The 16,120-nt window shown below is 36.4% G+C and overlaps 1 protein-coding gene across 1 annotated transcript; it reads left to right on the forward strand.

The window, feature by feature from the left end:
* The first annotated feature begins 5,836 nt into the window (after positions 1-5,836).
* On the forward strand, positions 5,837-8,385 carry LOC105560933 (zinc finger protein 446-like). Its single transcript, XM_012010462.1, has one exon. The coding sequence runs from the start codon at positions 6,575-6,577 to the stop codon at positions 8,012-8,014; it is 1,440 nt and encodes a 479-aa protein (XP_011865852.1). The 5' UTR covers positions 5,837-6,574; the 3' UTR covers positions 8,015-8,385.
* Positions 8,386-16,120: the final 7,735 nt, after the last annotated feature.

Here is a 16,120-nt window from a genome sequence, read left to right on the forward strand (position 1 = left end):
ATGGTATCAGTTTGTTTCGCGTACTCATCGCACTTCCTCTGATTTTGATACACGCTCAGCATGATTTTTATCTAATGTCGTTCACCATAAACTTCTCACATAAAGCAGGAACTGATTCGTTATGTTAAAGGAGAAGTTAGAGAAGCAACAACAAAAACGTATCTTTACAACTTCTTGACGATTTGCAGTTCAGTGTGAAATTTTCACATATTATTTTGAAATCATGCATGATGCCTGAGACTGTTAGAAAGAAAGAGGTAATAATTGATGGAAAGATGATAAATAATCAACCGAATCGTTAACTCTCTGCGTCCAAGTGGTTTTGCTGTAAAAATACTATTTTATATTACCTTCTCACTGGTAGTTTCTTGATTTTGGAATAAACCCACCTTTAATTTTCGATTTGTATGATGTGCAATTAAATATTTATGTAATTTTTATAAATATAGGAAACAACAATTAGTATTATTAAAAATGTTTCTCAATCTTTGGTTAATCTTTCATTTCAGACTACAATTTTTTAAATTGTTGGACAACGTTTTAAGTACAGTGGACCAGTTTATCCGCGCCGTTTCACAATAGGTAACTTATCTGCAATTCTTTTACTTCTATGACTTGCGATAATTAGTGACATTGATGTGTTTATTGCACTTTTACCATTACGACCAATTTGTGCGCTAGAAAATAGTTTTAATTTATTGTATAATTTATTGTATTTATTGTATAATTAGTGTTGTATTTACTCAGTGAGAAATGATTCGTCGAAATGATGTTCAATCGACATCGACATTATCAAATTGACGTCGATTCGACATCGATAGACGAGTCATTTCTCGCTGGGTATGTATTATTGTAATTTTTACTTTATTTATTTATTTTGATTTAATTAATATCGTCGGTACACGAAGATGGCTAACAATAAGTAAAGTCAAAGCAAAACGCTCGCATTCACAATTTGAGTAAAAAGTTTCTAACTAATAATTATAGATGCTCTTGCTTTGTTTTCTATACATACAGCTGTTGCTTTTAACGGGTGGTTTTTATTGTTTAATACATTTTATAATTTTTCAGAATAATACTGGCGTTGTATCATAGCCGTTAACTTCTATTAACACCGCACGTTTACATTAAATTGTAAATGTATCGCTATTATAGATAAAGATTAATTTCTCGTATATATAAATATATATAATATATTCACTGCACATAAGGAAAATACTTGTACATCTTTTAATGACTCTCGTTAGTCTCTTTCGTACTATTGCTAAATATTTATTGTATAAGCAAATAGATAAACGTACAGGATATGCATTCTCTTCAGGTTGTTCTATAGCGCGGATGCAGATATGGAAAGTGCGAGTCAAGGACGTAATTCATTTAGAAAAGATTACATCTTTTTTTCATTTTGTGGTAATTATATTAAGTTAGATCAATTAACGTTAATATACTTTTGGGAGCTCAAGAGACATATAGATATAATAATATAATTCAATTACACACACACACACACACACACACACACACACACACAAAACTTTTATATATTTATATATATAAATAAAAGCCCTTTATCTCAAAGTTGCAAAATATTTTTGACTTATAAGTAGATTCAAAGGATGCGATACAGGAAATACGAAATTTTTTGTATTTTCTGTATACAATTGATTTATAATAGTAATAGAAATATTAACAAGACTATTCAAAAGACAATTAGATAAATTAAATGAAACGCTCGTCATTAAGTAGATATTTATTAAACAGCCTTGGTATTCTTTAGGCTGCAACAATCATTGAGCGTAAATTACAAGAAGTAAATCAAGTTTATTGCATTATTGAGGGAATGTAATGTTCATGGTATAACCAAATATAACATTATACTAATTTCATTGTTCATGCGTTGCTAAATGAAAAGTATATTTAATCCTTTTTTAAAACAGCGAACCCGCCAGACCGGTACAATGATGACTAAATAATTTCCAGCATATTCTTTGTCGATTAAATAACGAAAACGAATTGCTTTAATTGCCTTATAAACGGACTTTACACTTGTTCCACATTTATGCTTATAACTTAATACATGTATAAGAATTTGTCACTTTTTAGAAATTAACACGCGTTAATATAGTAGAAATGTAAGGCAAATTTGTCGGTAGCAATTAAAGAATCATTAATCTTTTGAAGAAACACCAAAGTTCTCCGTGATTATAGACACAAAAAAATTATTGCAACTCCACGCAATAATTAATTCCTACAGTAATTTGATAGGCGTGTTCTCAAACGCTGATATAACGATCCTGCCGGCGAGATCGATTGACAAGCCTGATAAATCTTCGTTATATATGTTGTATTACCTCGCAAAAAGCTTATATTGTTGCGCATACGTTACATTCTAACGGAATCTTGTCAGTAACTGTGTTAAAATTAATATCGACTTTTTTCAGATTCTAGAATTAAACTGCTATAAATGAAATGAACAATTAATTTATGAAAATTTGATTTAAAGCTACTTGCTCCATTTTCGTCTGCCAACAATATAAATATCGACACTAAAATAGATCACAGAAATAGATCCCATGTCCTTCGGGCATTGCGCAATTGCACTTTTTTTGCAGGTTTTGCAGGAAAAATGTACGATATGGTTGAACGATTATTGGTTGAACGTTATGTACAACTGTAAATTAGACGTTTCTTATGTTAGCACTAAAAATATTTTTCAAACCTAGATCTTTACGGAAAATATCCGTAGTCTAAATTTATTTTTGAAATTTTGTATCCGAAAACGCAACAGAACGCATCTTTTTTTACCTTACATGCAAACTGTTTATTTTTTATGTTGCAATTTATACATTGTGACGTGATTGCGCAACCATGCTTTTTGCATGACTTGTTTTCTGCTCTGATATATTCGCTATTATACATCATTAAATATTCATTTATGTATATTCTATCTTTTTTCCCACGCTGACTAGAATAAAGATATGTCTAATGGAGTATATTGATGTTGATTTAATGCATATCAATACCACCTTCGGCCATTTCCGCAGTCTCGATGGCTTGTACTTTGCTCTTGACAAAAAGCAAGATACAAAAACGCCTCTTACAATTAGATTTACAAAACGCGTGGGCGTAAAATTATTGCGTACCATTGTAGTGCAATCATCGTCAAAATGCAGGTTGCATTTTCTCCTTTCTCCCCCAAATGTTGGTACCTTTACATTTTGCTATTGTCAGATAAAAAGTAAAAATTGATTGGTAATACTGATGTATTACCCAGTACACTGGAGAAATGCGTCAATTATAGTACCTCCTGGGTGACGTGGAAATCTATTACTAAAAATATTCTCGTCAATGTAATTAATATTCGAAAATTAAAAATATACTAAAAAATGTTTGTTCACTTAAAGAACAAATTTTTTCTTGTATCGAAAAACATATTTTTCTTGCATCTTACATTTCGAAGAGTTAATCGGCGCGTATACTCGAATACAGGATTAAGTCCGTGAGTTCCGGAAATGTGGAGGTGAGATCAACGAATGCCCCGCGGAATCCGGGGACACGCAGGTGTTTGCAGGTGCGATCGATCGATCGGGGTCGTCGTCGCGGGGACGCGTTTCACGGCGGGTATCGCGCGGCGACGCTTCTTGTACCACGGGCCCAAAATAAATATTTTTCGTTATCAAAATTCCCTTTTAATAAAATTTACCTTCTAGAAATAAGCATTTACGATATATAAAAGCTAAACGTCATTCAAAGACAAGGGTATGTTCCACGTTCGTGTGAAACGTATAATTTTGTCCTGTAGCACGCGTGGGTTATCAATGTGATTCATCGCCGCGAGATCCGCTCGTGTCTAAGGCTACCAATGGAAAAAAAACGAACGCGGAATGCCGCTAAATTTAATGCCACGAGAGACGGTGCTTTAATTGTGATATGCACGCGCTCCTTTCAGACCGAAGGGAGTTGCCCTGATAATAAGCAACTTATCCGAGCGACTGAATGATTGATCATCAACGTTGCGTAGCAATATTCACCGTGTATCATTGATGTAATATTGGACGCTTTATTGGAAAGTAATAGACAGACGCGTTCCATTATTAAACGTACCCGTGGAAATACGTGGAATATGCTAATATTTTTTCCCATCCCTAGGCTAGTTTTACGTTGGTTAACTGCTAGCCAAAGGTTAATTGATTCTCTGTCGCTTCTTAGATAACAAGATAGAAAAGATAGGGAGTTGAATGAACTCACAGTTAACCGACGTTTGTGAAATTGACCCTAAAACCGGCTCGCTTGCCGTTTCTTAAGTTGGAGACACACGAAGAAACTGAAGCAGTAAGACTTCAGGGTTGGGAATGTTACCTTAAAAAAGTAACGATAAATGTTTACAGCGCATTTATATTTTTGTCCAATCAAGAATAATGCGCGCGACCAACGCGCGATCTATTGAACAGGTATAAAAGATATTAGGGAACTAAATTAACGATAAAAGTAATGGCTGAATTCTTTACCGTACTGTAAAAATGTAACGACGTTACCGTTACCGTTACAACCATAAAAAATAACGATTGTTACAAAAAAAATAACGAAAACGGTAACGGCGTTACAAGTAACGCGTTACTTCCCAACCCTGTAAGACTTAAGCGTTTCAATCAATCGGAATTTCCATCGTTGCTTACGTTTCAAAATGGCTGCTTACGTTCTTGACAGTCATTTCCCTTAAGTTTTAAGTTTTACCGCTTAAGTTTTTCGTGTGTTCGGGCTCTTACGTCGCCTTAAGTTTTTCTTGCATTTCGTAGGCTGATCTTGCGATATCGCGTCAAATTGATTACATTTGTGATAACTTAATGCTATATCATTCACATATGCATTGCCGTTGTATTAATTATATACCTCTCCTGTTTATTGAAAAATTGTAGTAAATTTGCAGGCATAACTGAACAACTGAATAGTCAGAAGAATGATTAATTAATGATTAACTACAACGCTAACGCTAACAATTGATCGTAAGAAGTAATGTACCTGAAAAATGTACCTGATAAATTTTTGCTTGGCAAACCACACACCGTTTATTGTCGCTCTTTAATTGCAATCTCAGGCTGAGGCTGTAACAGTAATATACTCGCACGCAGTAACATTGGTAACCAATTTAATAACAGCAGTACTAATAAAATATCTTTAGAATCATTGCAAATGTTAGATTTGCGAAGAATTTTAGGGGAACGTCTTTTAAATTGTTATCATATCGATCAAGCTTTGCTTGCGATTTCTACACGTTTGCCTTAAAAGATGTTACGTTTGATATTTATTGATTGCCATCATCACATGCCTCGGCGATCAAATTGCTAAGATGCGCCCATCCCGAAGGGGAGGGCCATCCCATAGTAGGCAGACTCGAACTCTGGTTGTGGTGACTTGTTTCACAGCACACCCCTTGCAGTAGTTCGAAAGATTCATGTCTATCCAATGGTGCTACGGATCGAGTCGGACTCGGACCTCCTCCGGAGTTTTTCACCTACGAGGCTTCGAAGTTGTGAGACAGGCTTTATTTTCTAGGACTAGGTTGTCAGCCTACTGTCCAATCCGGAGGGCTAGATCCCAAAGTGCGATAAGACGATTGCCTTCAGAAACCAGTGGTGTTCCTGGTTGGATTTAAACGCGGATCTTTTCGTTCATTCGTTTATACTGAACAATGCACATCTCTTTGAAAGGCACTCGTTAGTATCGATATTATTAAATTGGTAATTGATTAATTTAATCGCGTGATTGTACTAGTGCCGACTTGAGGCTGCGTTTCAAGAGTGGTCGGTAATTGGTGTATAGTTTGCCAAAATGTACACAAATTCATGCAAAAATTATACACAAAAGATTCAGCTCGATGCACATTTTTTTATTTAATTGCTAGCAACTGAGATAGCGTTGGAAAAGGCGTTTATTCGGTTGTTCGATTGTTATCCGCTATAATTCAAGTATTTATTTATTGCGATTGATCAATGCCGCAAGAATATAGATCCGCCAATACCCCAATGCTATAAAATCGTATCCCTTATTGTCCCCTTTAAAATTTTACTTGCAGGAACCCTCGCGGGCGGTTAGCTGGAGCAGTAGCTATGTGTAGCTCTCTGCCCCACCAGCCGCTCGGTAGCGTTTGCCCGCGCCAAGAGGCGCGTCACGCATTCGGACGAACACGCATGCGTTTGGCGAGAGAACGGAAAGAGGGTGGAAACGCCGACCAATGGCTGTTCGACGAGCGGTGGCTGCCCGGGCGGAGCGTACGGCTTAAACGAGACGCAGCACAGGCGGATTCTGCCACACGACGTCCGACAGCCGAGGGAAGACGTACGTCGTACCGTCCAAGGAGAGCAGATCTTAAGAGTCTCCTATCCTTGTTAGAAGTCCAGCATTTCTTTCCCCAGTGAGAGTGTCCTTGGTGACAGTTGGCCGTTCTTGAACTTCCCTTGGTAACGAGTCGCGCGAGATTTCCCGCTCGACATGGAAACGCAAAGCGAGAAGCGAAAGGCGCAGCGCGGGTTTTGAAGAAATCCTGAAAGAGGCACAGATAGATAAGTAGGTGAAGATGCTTCACGGCGCTCTGCCGCGGGCCTTCCTGGCCCCGGGTCTTAACTACATGAGCTACTACAGCGAAGAGATTCATCCTACTTACGCTGCGCCGCCGACCACGTGGCATATTCCGATGGAGGATCCATCCTCGCCGATTTACTCGCGGATCCCACCAGCTGAGCATCACGCGTCGTTGTCCTGGGAGTCCTCGAGGTCCTCGACGCCGTGTCCTTTAGATCTGTCCTTGAAGCCGCCGCCGACACCGAACACCCCGAAGACAGAAGAGATGATCGAAGTGGGCGACGAGAAAGATCTCAGGGTCCGCGAGGAAGTCCAGGTTTGCCCTGAAGATCGCAGAGACACTGAAGAGGATCAACAGCTGGTTGTGGACGACCTGGACACATTACGAAGCTCTTCGGCACAGAGTCATCAAAGTCATTACGAACGACTGGTCCTTAATAAAGAATCGCCTCGCTTCCACGACTCGATCGTCGACAAGCTCCATCATTTCCCTGAAGAGAGTACTCGATTGCCGCCGTATCCCGGAAGTGAGCTCACCTCCAAGTACCACTTGCATAATCAAAAGCTCCTCTTGGCGAGTCCGACGCACTTGCAATCGATGCAGAGCTATCATCAGCAGCTACTCTTGACACCGCAGCAACATCTTCAGAGTGTGCACGCGCCCATGACCCCGCCTAGCACGCCGTCACCGCCTCAATGCCCCAGAAGAAGAGCCCGGGAGGAAGATCTCGTTTCGCCATCCGCGGGACCACCCGCCAGCGGCGCCTCCTTGTCGACCCCGAAGCAGCCCAGCAGCGAGAAGACCACCGTCCAGAGGCCCAAGAAGAAACACGCCAGGCGGCTCAAGTTCGACGAGGACACTAGCAGCCCGGTCTCGGGCACTGTCATTTTGGGTCCGGACGAGGCGGTAGTGACCGGCGACATCGATCCCGCCTTCAACATCGTCGAGGTCACGGAGGAGGCACGCGCCGAGCTGGCCAAGATCGAAAATCGGCTTGGGCCGTATCAGTGCAAGCTTTGCCGGCAAGTTCACGAGGACGCCTTCCAGCTGGCCCAACACCGGTGCTCCCGAATCGCCCACGTGGAGTATCGTTGTCCCGAGTGTGACAAGCGGTTCTCCTGCCCGGCCAATTTGGCGTCTCATCGACGCTGGCATAAGCCCAGGCTACCCAACGCCGACAGTTCCGCGACGTCGTCGTCCACATCGTCGTCGTCGTCGGGGGGCAACGCTGAGATCCCGTGCACCAGATGCGAGGCCAAGTTTACGAGGCAAGCTGCCCTGCGTAAACACCTCGCCACTCAACACCCTGAAACTAACAACAACGTCAGCAATAGCAATAACAACAACACCGGGGCCGATGGCCAGGAAACCATCGGCAAGTCAGACGTCGCCCAGACAGTCCCGACTAGCCAGTTGTCCAGCGAGATGACCTGACACCAATTTCCAGCGAGACCCCTGCCGAGACGACCTGGGCTTTACTGGAGATTCGGCCTCGATTTGTAAGAAAAGCTAACACCTTTTTCATTCACCAATTGATCCGGCGGTTATTGTTACGAGTACATAATCAAAACACTCAGCATGCTCCTTCTAGGATCTTTTATGGAGTACCATAGTAGAGTTTCCCATGAAGGAAAGAAATAAGAAAAAATGTCACTTGAAAGAGAAGAGCATTATTGTTATTGTTGCTAAGAAGAGACACTTAATCTCTACTTATTATTATCGTTTTGTCGGTTCAATTTACCTCGTTATCGTTTATTTTACTTTAGTCTTATCTTATTATTATCGCCTTATCGTTTTGTTTTAGCTCATTTTATTTCATTATATATTTTATAGAGTTTTAAGTTAAATCATTTAAATTAGAGATTAAGTGTCCCTTCAATGTATACTCTAGTTATTTCTAGTCCTTATATGTACAAAGATGACACTATTTCTAGTCCTTACGTGTACAAAGATCGTCGATAAAGTAATACTAAAAAGAGTTAATAATACCAAAGAAGCTAGAAATGCCAAAAAACTGGGCACACTAAAGAAAAAATATTCAGTAAACCAAATCTAAAAGAAAAGAAGTGACTGGTCATATTCTATCATACTATTGTCTTTTTCGAAGTGCTCTCTTTCCATAACTTCCAAGGAGACAATACACAGTGTAGTCACTTCTCTCCTTCAGGCCTTGTCAAGGGAAATTTTTTGAGAGAGCACACGTTGAAGATAATCTTGTTCCTTAAAAGTGGCTTCAGACCAACTTAACTAAGCTGGACAATCATAAGTGAACATTTATGAGCGGTTTTTTTTGTATTTGCGGCACCATCTGTATTCACCAAAGCAAGCTCGTTCGTTTGTATTTGTTTGCGCTCTTTACTTAGTTTGGAGCCACTTTCTAGCACATGAAAACGTTATTAAATTTCACTCATAACATTCACCGGGAGAAACAGGGTTGCGTATGATCGATATCAGAATAAGTATAAATCTGCATGTGTATGTCAATGATATCATATCGATAGTGACGGCGAAAATTAGGTACTGAATGAAAAATGTGTATTTCTTCATTTTATTCTACATCCTGGCATATGCCGAGTATATATATATATATACATATATATGTATATATTCCCAATAACTCTTAGCAATTTGACACAGCGCCATTGACAATTCCAAAATTACACCGTTCTAATGCATAGAAAAGTATTAAAAGATTAATATAAGATAATTGCTAGATGTGTATTAGACACAAGGGTCACATTATTTTACGACTAGATAGCCGTTATGTATGTAACCGTAGATTGAATTTATCGAGTGCACTATTGCCAAAGAAATATAGTAATTGTAGAATCCAAAGATCTCTCTAGTCATCTCCAATTACTTAAATAATGAATTCTAGTCATAGACTCGTGTCATGTAATTAGAAGCAGGTTTTAACGGGGCGTGTATTCTTTGTAAATTCCTGTAAAATTTCGGCGATGTTAATCGCGAGCAGACAATAGGCGGAAGGTTTTTCGTGTGATGTAAATATGTATACAGCGTGAGCGATGTATATATAGCGAGGCGCGATTAGGTTAAATGATAGACTATCTGATATAACGATCTCAATTTGTCTAACGTTAAGTTGGCAAACGGATTTATACGCTCTTTAGAAGGAGAAATTAATTTTAGCAGAACACTTAACTTCGGCGGTGTTTGGTAGGTTTTCATTTTCTTGCGACTTTTGTACACTCGTTCATAATTCCACTATGAAAAACCAAGACACAGGACAACTTGTCCACATTTCCGTAGTATATTTTATAGCATGATAGTCTTCATAATTTTCTACCTTTTTGTAAAACTATTGTTATCTACTCCTAGTTTTCACTGAAGATGATCCAAAAGAAGGATCGAGACGTCTGAGACCATTAAAATATTACTTTAAATACTGCGCCTTGATTCTCGCATTGGCGAGCCTTTCCTACGTTACATTATGTTATTTATGTTGGAGCCCTTTACATATCTATTATAATTCCATTATAATAAGTTATAGTTACATGAATTTATACAAATAATTAATCGTAATTATATTTTTTGTACAAATCTATAATTTTAAAGTAACTTTATCACTTATTATATTCGCCCAATTCTTATCTTGGCTATTAATTTTACATTTTTATTTTCGATTTTTAAAAGTAACAAATTAAATGATTAGAAATAAGCTTGCTTTCTCGATTTTATTTTATTTTCTAATCGATGATGAATATTTTGAAACAACATTCATATTGAATATTTTGTTCTTGAATATGCTAATTGTAAGGCATTAATCTTGTACATAGTATTGTATATAGCAATCGCATTTCAGCTCATACAGCTAACATAACCAAAGTTGCAGTTAAGACATTCTAAATAATTATAAAGTCCTTGTACGGTTTTAAAATTTCTAAAGTCGAACGGTTTCATAAGAAGGGCATGAGGCAGTCAATGTAAACAAAATCCTCTCGTGAATTTCCTTCGTTATTTTCCCTTCCAGAAAAAAAGAATCGAATTACACCACGAATTCCAGAGTAACTGCCAAACAACGAATTAGCATCAGAGTGACTTGTGACCATAGAATATTCATCTTTAAGAAGGAACAAATTGAGTGAATCTTATTGTCGCATGATAGTTCAAAACGTGATTATTCAAAAGGAAATATTTTTCAAAATGTCGACCAAACTGGCAAAAAGTGATCTTTATTTAGTTCACAACGTTTCGACCTCTTAATCGGGTTCTTTTCAAGTGTGGTCTACAGTTGTCGGAGCAGTGCTTAACCGTGACAAAGAAAGTTAAGAGTTTAAGAAGGAAACTTTATGACCACATATACGAATGTCGCTCTCTAGTATGCGAACCAAGTTACTTATCAAACCACCCTCGTAGTTGGCCCTTCTCCTCCTTTAATTTACATTGCATTAGTCTAGTAGTTAGTTAGTAGTCTTTTTACAAATTAATTATATGTAGAAAGGGAATTATGAAAGTTTAAAAACACAAGGACTTTTGAAGATCTTTCAGCTTGTATTAAATCTCTTAATTAGGAATAAGATTTCTTTTTCACTTTATTGTTCTTTTCCTTTCTTAACTTTTATACCTTAGTAAACGGTGATGATAAATGCTTTGAAACAATTAATTTGTTTCTAGTCAGTTCAATCCGAAATCTCGACAAACACACTCGACAATTTTACTCGCGTCAAAAAATTAACAACGCAATCAAAAATCGACTTTGCACTCTTCAACCAAGGAGTGCAATAATTTTTTTTACAAATATGTAAGTGTATTTATGTATTTATTTTATATTTATTCCTACTTATTCTTATTTATTCTTATTTATCTTCATTTATTCTTGACATTTATCACTTCGAAACAAAGTAAAGTGTAACGACTCTCTTGCTTGTGCACAGCTTATTAACATGACAATATTGACCAAACGAGCGATATGATTTCAATGGCAATTGTATGAATAAGGTATAGATTTGCGGTTTGCTTTCGCTATAATTATTTACGCTATATTTTTTATATTTATATATTAAAAAAATAGTGTTAAGTTATGTATGTTGGCAGAATACTTGATAAGGGTCCAAATCCGGGACCGAAACGTCGTTGGTTTTTTAAAGAAAAACACTGGCCAGTGTAGGTCGTTAAAAAAAACTATCATTAATTAATTTGTTTCTGAATTTATACACCGACACGTCAGCCAACGTAAATAAAAAAATTAATGAAGCTATTCATTAAACTATTTCTTTATAATGTTCTTCACAATGTCTTATTATGTTTCTTTATAAATAAATCTGTTCACTAAACATACTATAGTAAATAGATTCAAATTGGCACAAGTGATACATATTTTATAACCTTCCTTATGAAATATCGGACTATTTTCTTTAAGTGCGGGCGATCGATCCAATTGTATCTAATAGTATGATAATGATATTAACAGCAGTTTCTCTCGAAAGTTATTATACGCACTCATAATAATGACAAATAAATGTTGCGACTATAATCATAAGAGCAAAACTTTGTTAGAGATACGACCGTACATAGTTAGACAAGATGTACTTTAATTTTTAATCGTGTAAGATATAAGTTATAACAATAACTAATACAGTTTCCCGAAGTTCGCAACGATGAACCAGCTTTCGGAAATAACGAGAACGTGACAGGAACTGATCATGAAATGAATAATGATCCGGATGAGGCTAAGGCTGAAGACGAGAATGTTCTTTCGGAATCGGAAGATTCTAATTCGCCTAATGTAAGATTGTTCTTGTAAGAATAAATATATTTATACACGAGTATAAAGAGCAGGAAATAATGAGTGCTTTTGTCAAGTAATTCGATATTATTCAATAATACAGTTTCCCGAAGTTCGCAACGATGAACCAGCTTTCAACAATAATAATAACGATAATGCGACAGGGACTACGCAGGCTACATATACTACTACGCGGCGAGAGATCGCGTAGACTTTTAAAGCGCGGCACCCACTAGAACAAGTTGTACATACACAGGTTGAACGCCTGTACGCGCGTATGTATGTATAAATGTATGATATCGCAGTATTCGTTCAATCTCGCGATAAATCCCGCACTTGCGTTACTTGTATCACATGCGCTTACTTCATTGTCAATCAATCTGCGGATGCGCCAGGCTGTCTATATCTGTAAATAACGTCTTGACTTCTGAAATACATGTATCTAAAAAAAAATCGACTCTTCTATTTTTGCACCTGATATCCATACTTCCTGTCCATCTCTGTAAATAATGATTTAATTTCTAAAATACAAAATGTCTCTCAAAAAATGACTCATTTATTTCTACAACCCAGTGCCATAATACCTGGTCTTTTAATAAATATAGAGATGAAGATTTCAAGAACGATTGTACTGATGATAATAATAATCCAGAACGAGCATTAATTCAAACATTATAAATCGGGAAACGATAATATTCATATTTTATTTCCCATAATTCCGCGAAAAGAAAAGAATGTCTGGTAACTCTTCGAATTTTCAGGGAATTTATTTTAAACCTACAAAAAATATTCCAAAATTGTGAAGGCTCCCAAAAGAAAAAAAACCACGATTTATGCCATTGTGGAACTAAATACATCGAATTGTATATTATTATTAAATTATTACATTGATCCATTGAAGATTACAAGGATCTTACATATTGATCAAATACAATATACATGTGTTTCAATTCCACAATTGCATAGATCGAAGTGGATCAGCTGAAGAAACACTCCTTCTTTTTAGCGGTCGGAATGTAATTCCATAAAACCATACCCAGAATTCCAGTGGTAGATTTTCTATTTTTTGAAGAAATGGACTTATTTCTTCGAAGCTTTTTTTATATTTTCACATTATTTTTTTAATATTTTATGTTGTAGTTTTACAGCGATATATAATTACATTATATTTTATAGATTTTAAAGTCACTTTATATGCCTGCATAACTCTGCGAGAAAATAACTTACAAAACAGTTTCCAAGAATGTATTTTTATATCAACGACGCTTCAACGCTCATGTGAGTGTAATATAAAAGAATAAAAAAGGACAAAACGGGAACGCAAAAGAAAATTCTGGATCGGACGAAAACAAAAAAATTTGCATATAGCTTCTTCATAGAGGAAGGTTTAGGAGCGAAATCTAATTTTTTTCAATTATTCTTGAAAGTGTGCAAATTAGAAATTTGCACATTGCTTCCTCATAGAGGAACGTTTAGGAGCGAAATCTAATTTTGCACGATGTTTCTTGAAAGTGTGCAAATTAGAAATTTGCACCTTGCTTCCTCATCATTGAAGCGTGCAAATTGGAAATTTGCAAAAATAATACCTCCGGGAGCTAAATCTATAAATTATTTTAGTAAATATATTATAAATCACGAGTAAACGGTAACGGGGATTGGATTGATTGGATTTACCTTAATTCTTTTGCATTGGTCCGTGGGTGGTGTTTTCACTTGTTAAGTTCGATGCGACTTAATGTGGAGCAATTACCATAGGCTTGCCTAGTTTCCACCGCAATTTTTGAATACAAAAGAAGCCGTAGAACGCTAACTCGAGCTGAACAGCTAATGCCGACCCGCATTAACCGTATCCCCAACGGCAGACGTCGCGCGGGCGATAAATGCCGTCGGTATGTATACGCCAAGAAAATGATGACGCGATAATATTCACTAAAAGTATAATAAATTAAATTTAAAATTTTATATTTTACATTTATAGTGGTCACTATAATGTAGTCACTATAAATGTAAAATATAAAATTTTAAATTTAATTTAATATACTCGTGTCTATGTACTCGTCTCCTGCAAAAATTGTTCAAAAAAGAAATGCATATGTTAAATATGGAAATGCAAGAGAATTTTGATCTGATACACTGTACATTGTTATACTTACACATATCACCGTCCATGGGATTATCTACATCCTTTCATTGTAATCCCATGGACGGTATGTATAAGTACAATGTACAGTTATAATCGTTTAATCAAATTAATTAGTAACACCAGTACCTCTAATTCCATAAATTGATCCTCTGCTGGCATCCAATCCATGTTTTCATCCATAAATTCGTCTAACATAATTTTCTGAAAAGGCTGTACATTTACTTTGCGTCTTAGACGCGTGAATAAACCGCGATTGAGCAAGAGAGAGAGAGCAATATAATTAAGCGTTATATAGCGAGAGAGCGAGAGCGCGAGAGAGATCGTATGCGCGAGAGAGAGAGCGAGAGAGCCTAAGCGAAAGAGTGAGAACGAGAATACGAATGCGAGAGCAAGAGTGACAGCGCGATTCCGAAATTGCAAGAGAAGAAGAGATGGAGAGAGGGAGAGAGAGAGAGAGAGAGAGAGAGAGAGAGAGAGAGACAGTCCAATATTTATTTTGTACATTACCTTCTTTAATCCTTCATCATTTGTGGAATTTGCGTCATCTGTGAACACAAAGCACAGTAAAAAAGTTTTCTTGAACATAAACTCAGAATGAGAGTTTCTGAAAATTTTACTTACTAACATCCAAATTTTTGCGCATCCTTAACGTTTGTTCCTCCGCAAGATTTTTTTTAAAAATTGTTCTCGATTGGTCTCCTAAACACAGAATTAATTATAACTCAGTACAACAGTACATAATAACACGTTACTTAAATAGAAATCTAAACAAGTGCATTTACCTTTAACATTGTGAGTCTTCTTTGACTTCCTCTCTTGTTTATCTTCATTTTTTTCATGTAATATAAATGAATTCGATGCTCCAGGACGGAGAAGGTGTCTGCACAACGAATATTTTATACAATTAAGAATTTTAGAAATTTATAGGATAAATGTCCCAATTACTGCCAGTGTCCCAATTACTGCCGCTTTTTTTAATTGTAGTATTAGAATAAAAAGTATAAAAACGTTATATATTAAAAATATTTTAATGTTCAACTAAAACCGTCATATAAACATAAACACAACTAAATAAAGTATTTGATAAGTTATTATTTATAAAATATTTAAAGTGAATATGGGGCTTACTTCGCTTAAACTCTATTTTTCTATATGAAGATTTGTATTATTTATATTATATTATGTACAGCACTTTAATTAATATTGTATTTATATTTTATATTTACTTGCATTATACAATATATTTAAATCTGGCTTGTGTATATACAAACTTGTATTACTTCGCAAAAGGTTATATTCCCTAGTTTTCGTGAGAGAGGAATGTGATCCAGTAACGTCACGTCAGTCACGTGTCACTGCAAAAATTGTTAAAAGAAATGCATATATTAATATGGCAATGCAAGACACTTTTTATCTGATACACTGTTATCCATTGTTATACTTACACAGTGTAAGTTTAACAATGTACAGTGAATCAGAAATTTATTCGATTTAAATTATTTAGTATCATAAATACCTCCTCTTCCGTGTTATCATGTAATTGGATACTTTTGGATTGAAAAACTGAAGAACAATATAATATATAATTAGAAAAAAGTAAAGTAAAATAAAGTGTGCAAATTATAAATTTGCACATGGCTTCCTCATAGAG

The sequence above is a fragment of the Vollenhovia emeryi genome, unplaced genomic scaffold (genome assembly GCF_000949405.1).
Source record: "Vollenhovia emeryi isolate VEMERY1.0 unplaced genomic scaffold, V.emery_V1.0 DF939216.1, whole genome shotgun sequence".
Lineage (NCBI taxonomy): Eukaryota > Metazoa > Arthropoda > Insecta > Hymenoptera > Formicidae > Vollenhovia > Vollenhovia emeryi.

Coding starts and splice junctions, on each gene's coding strand:
- LOC105560933 (XM_012010462.1), top strand. CDS start 6,575: ATGCTTCACGGCGCTCTGCCGCGGGCCTTCCTGGCCCCGGGTCTTAAC.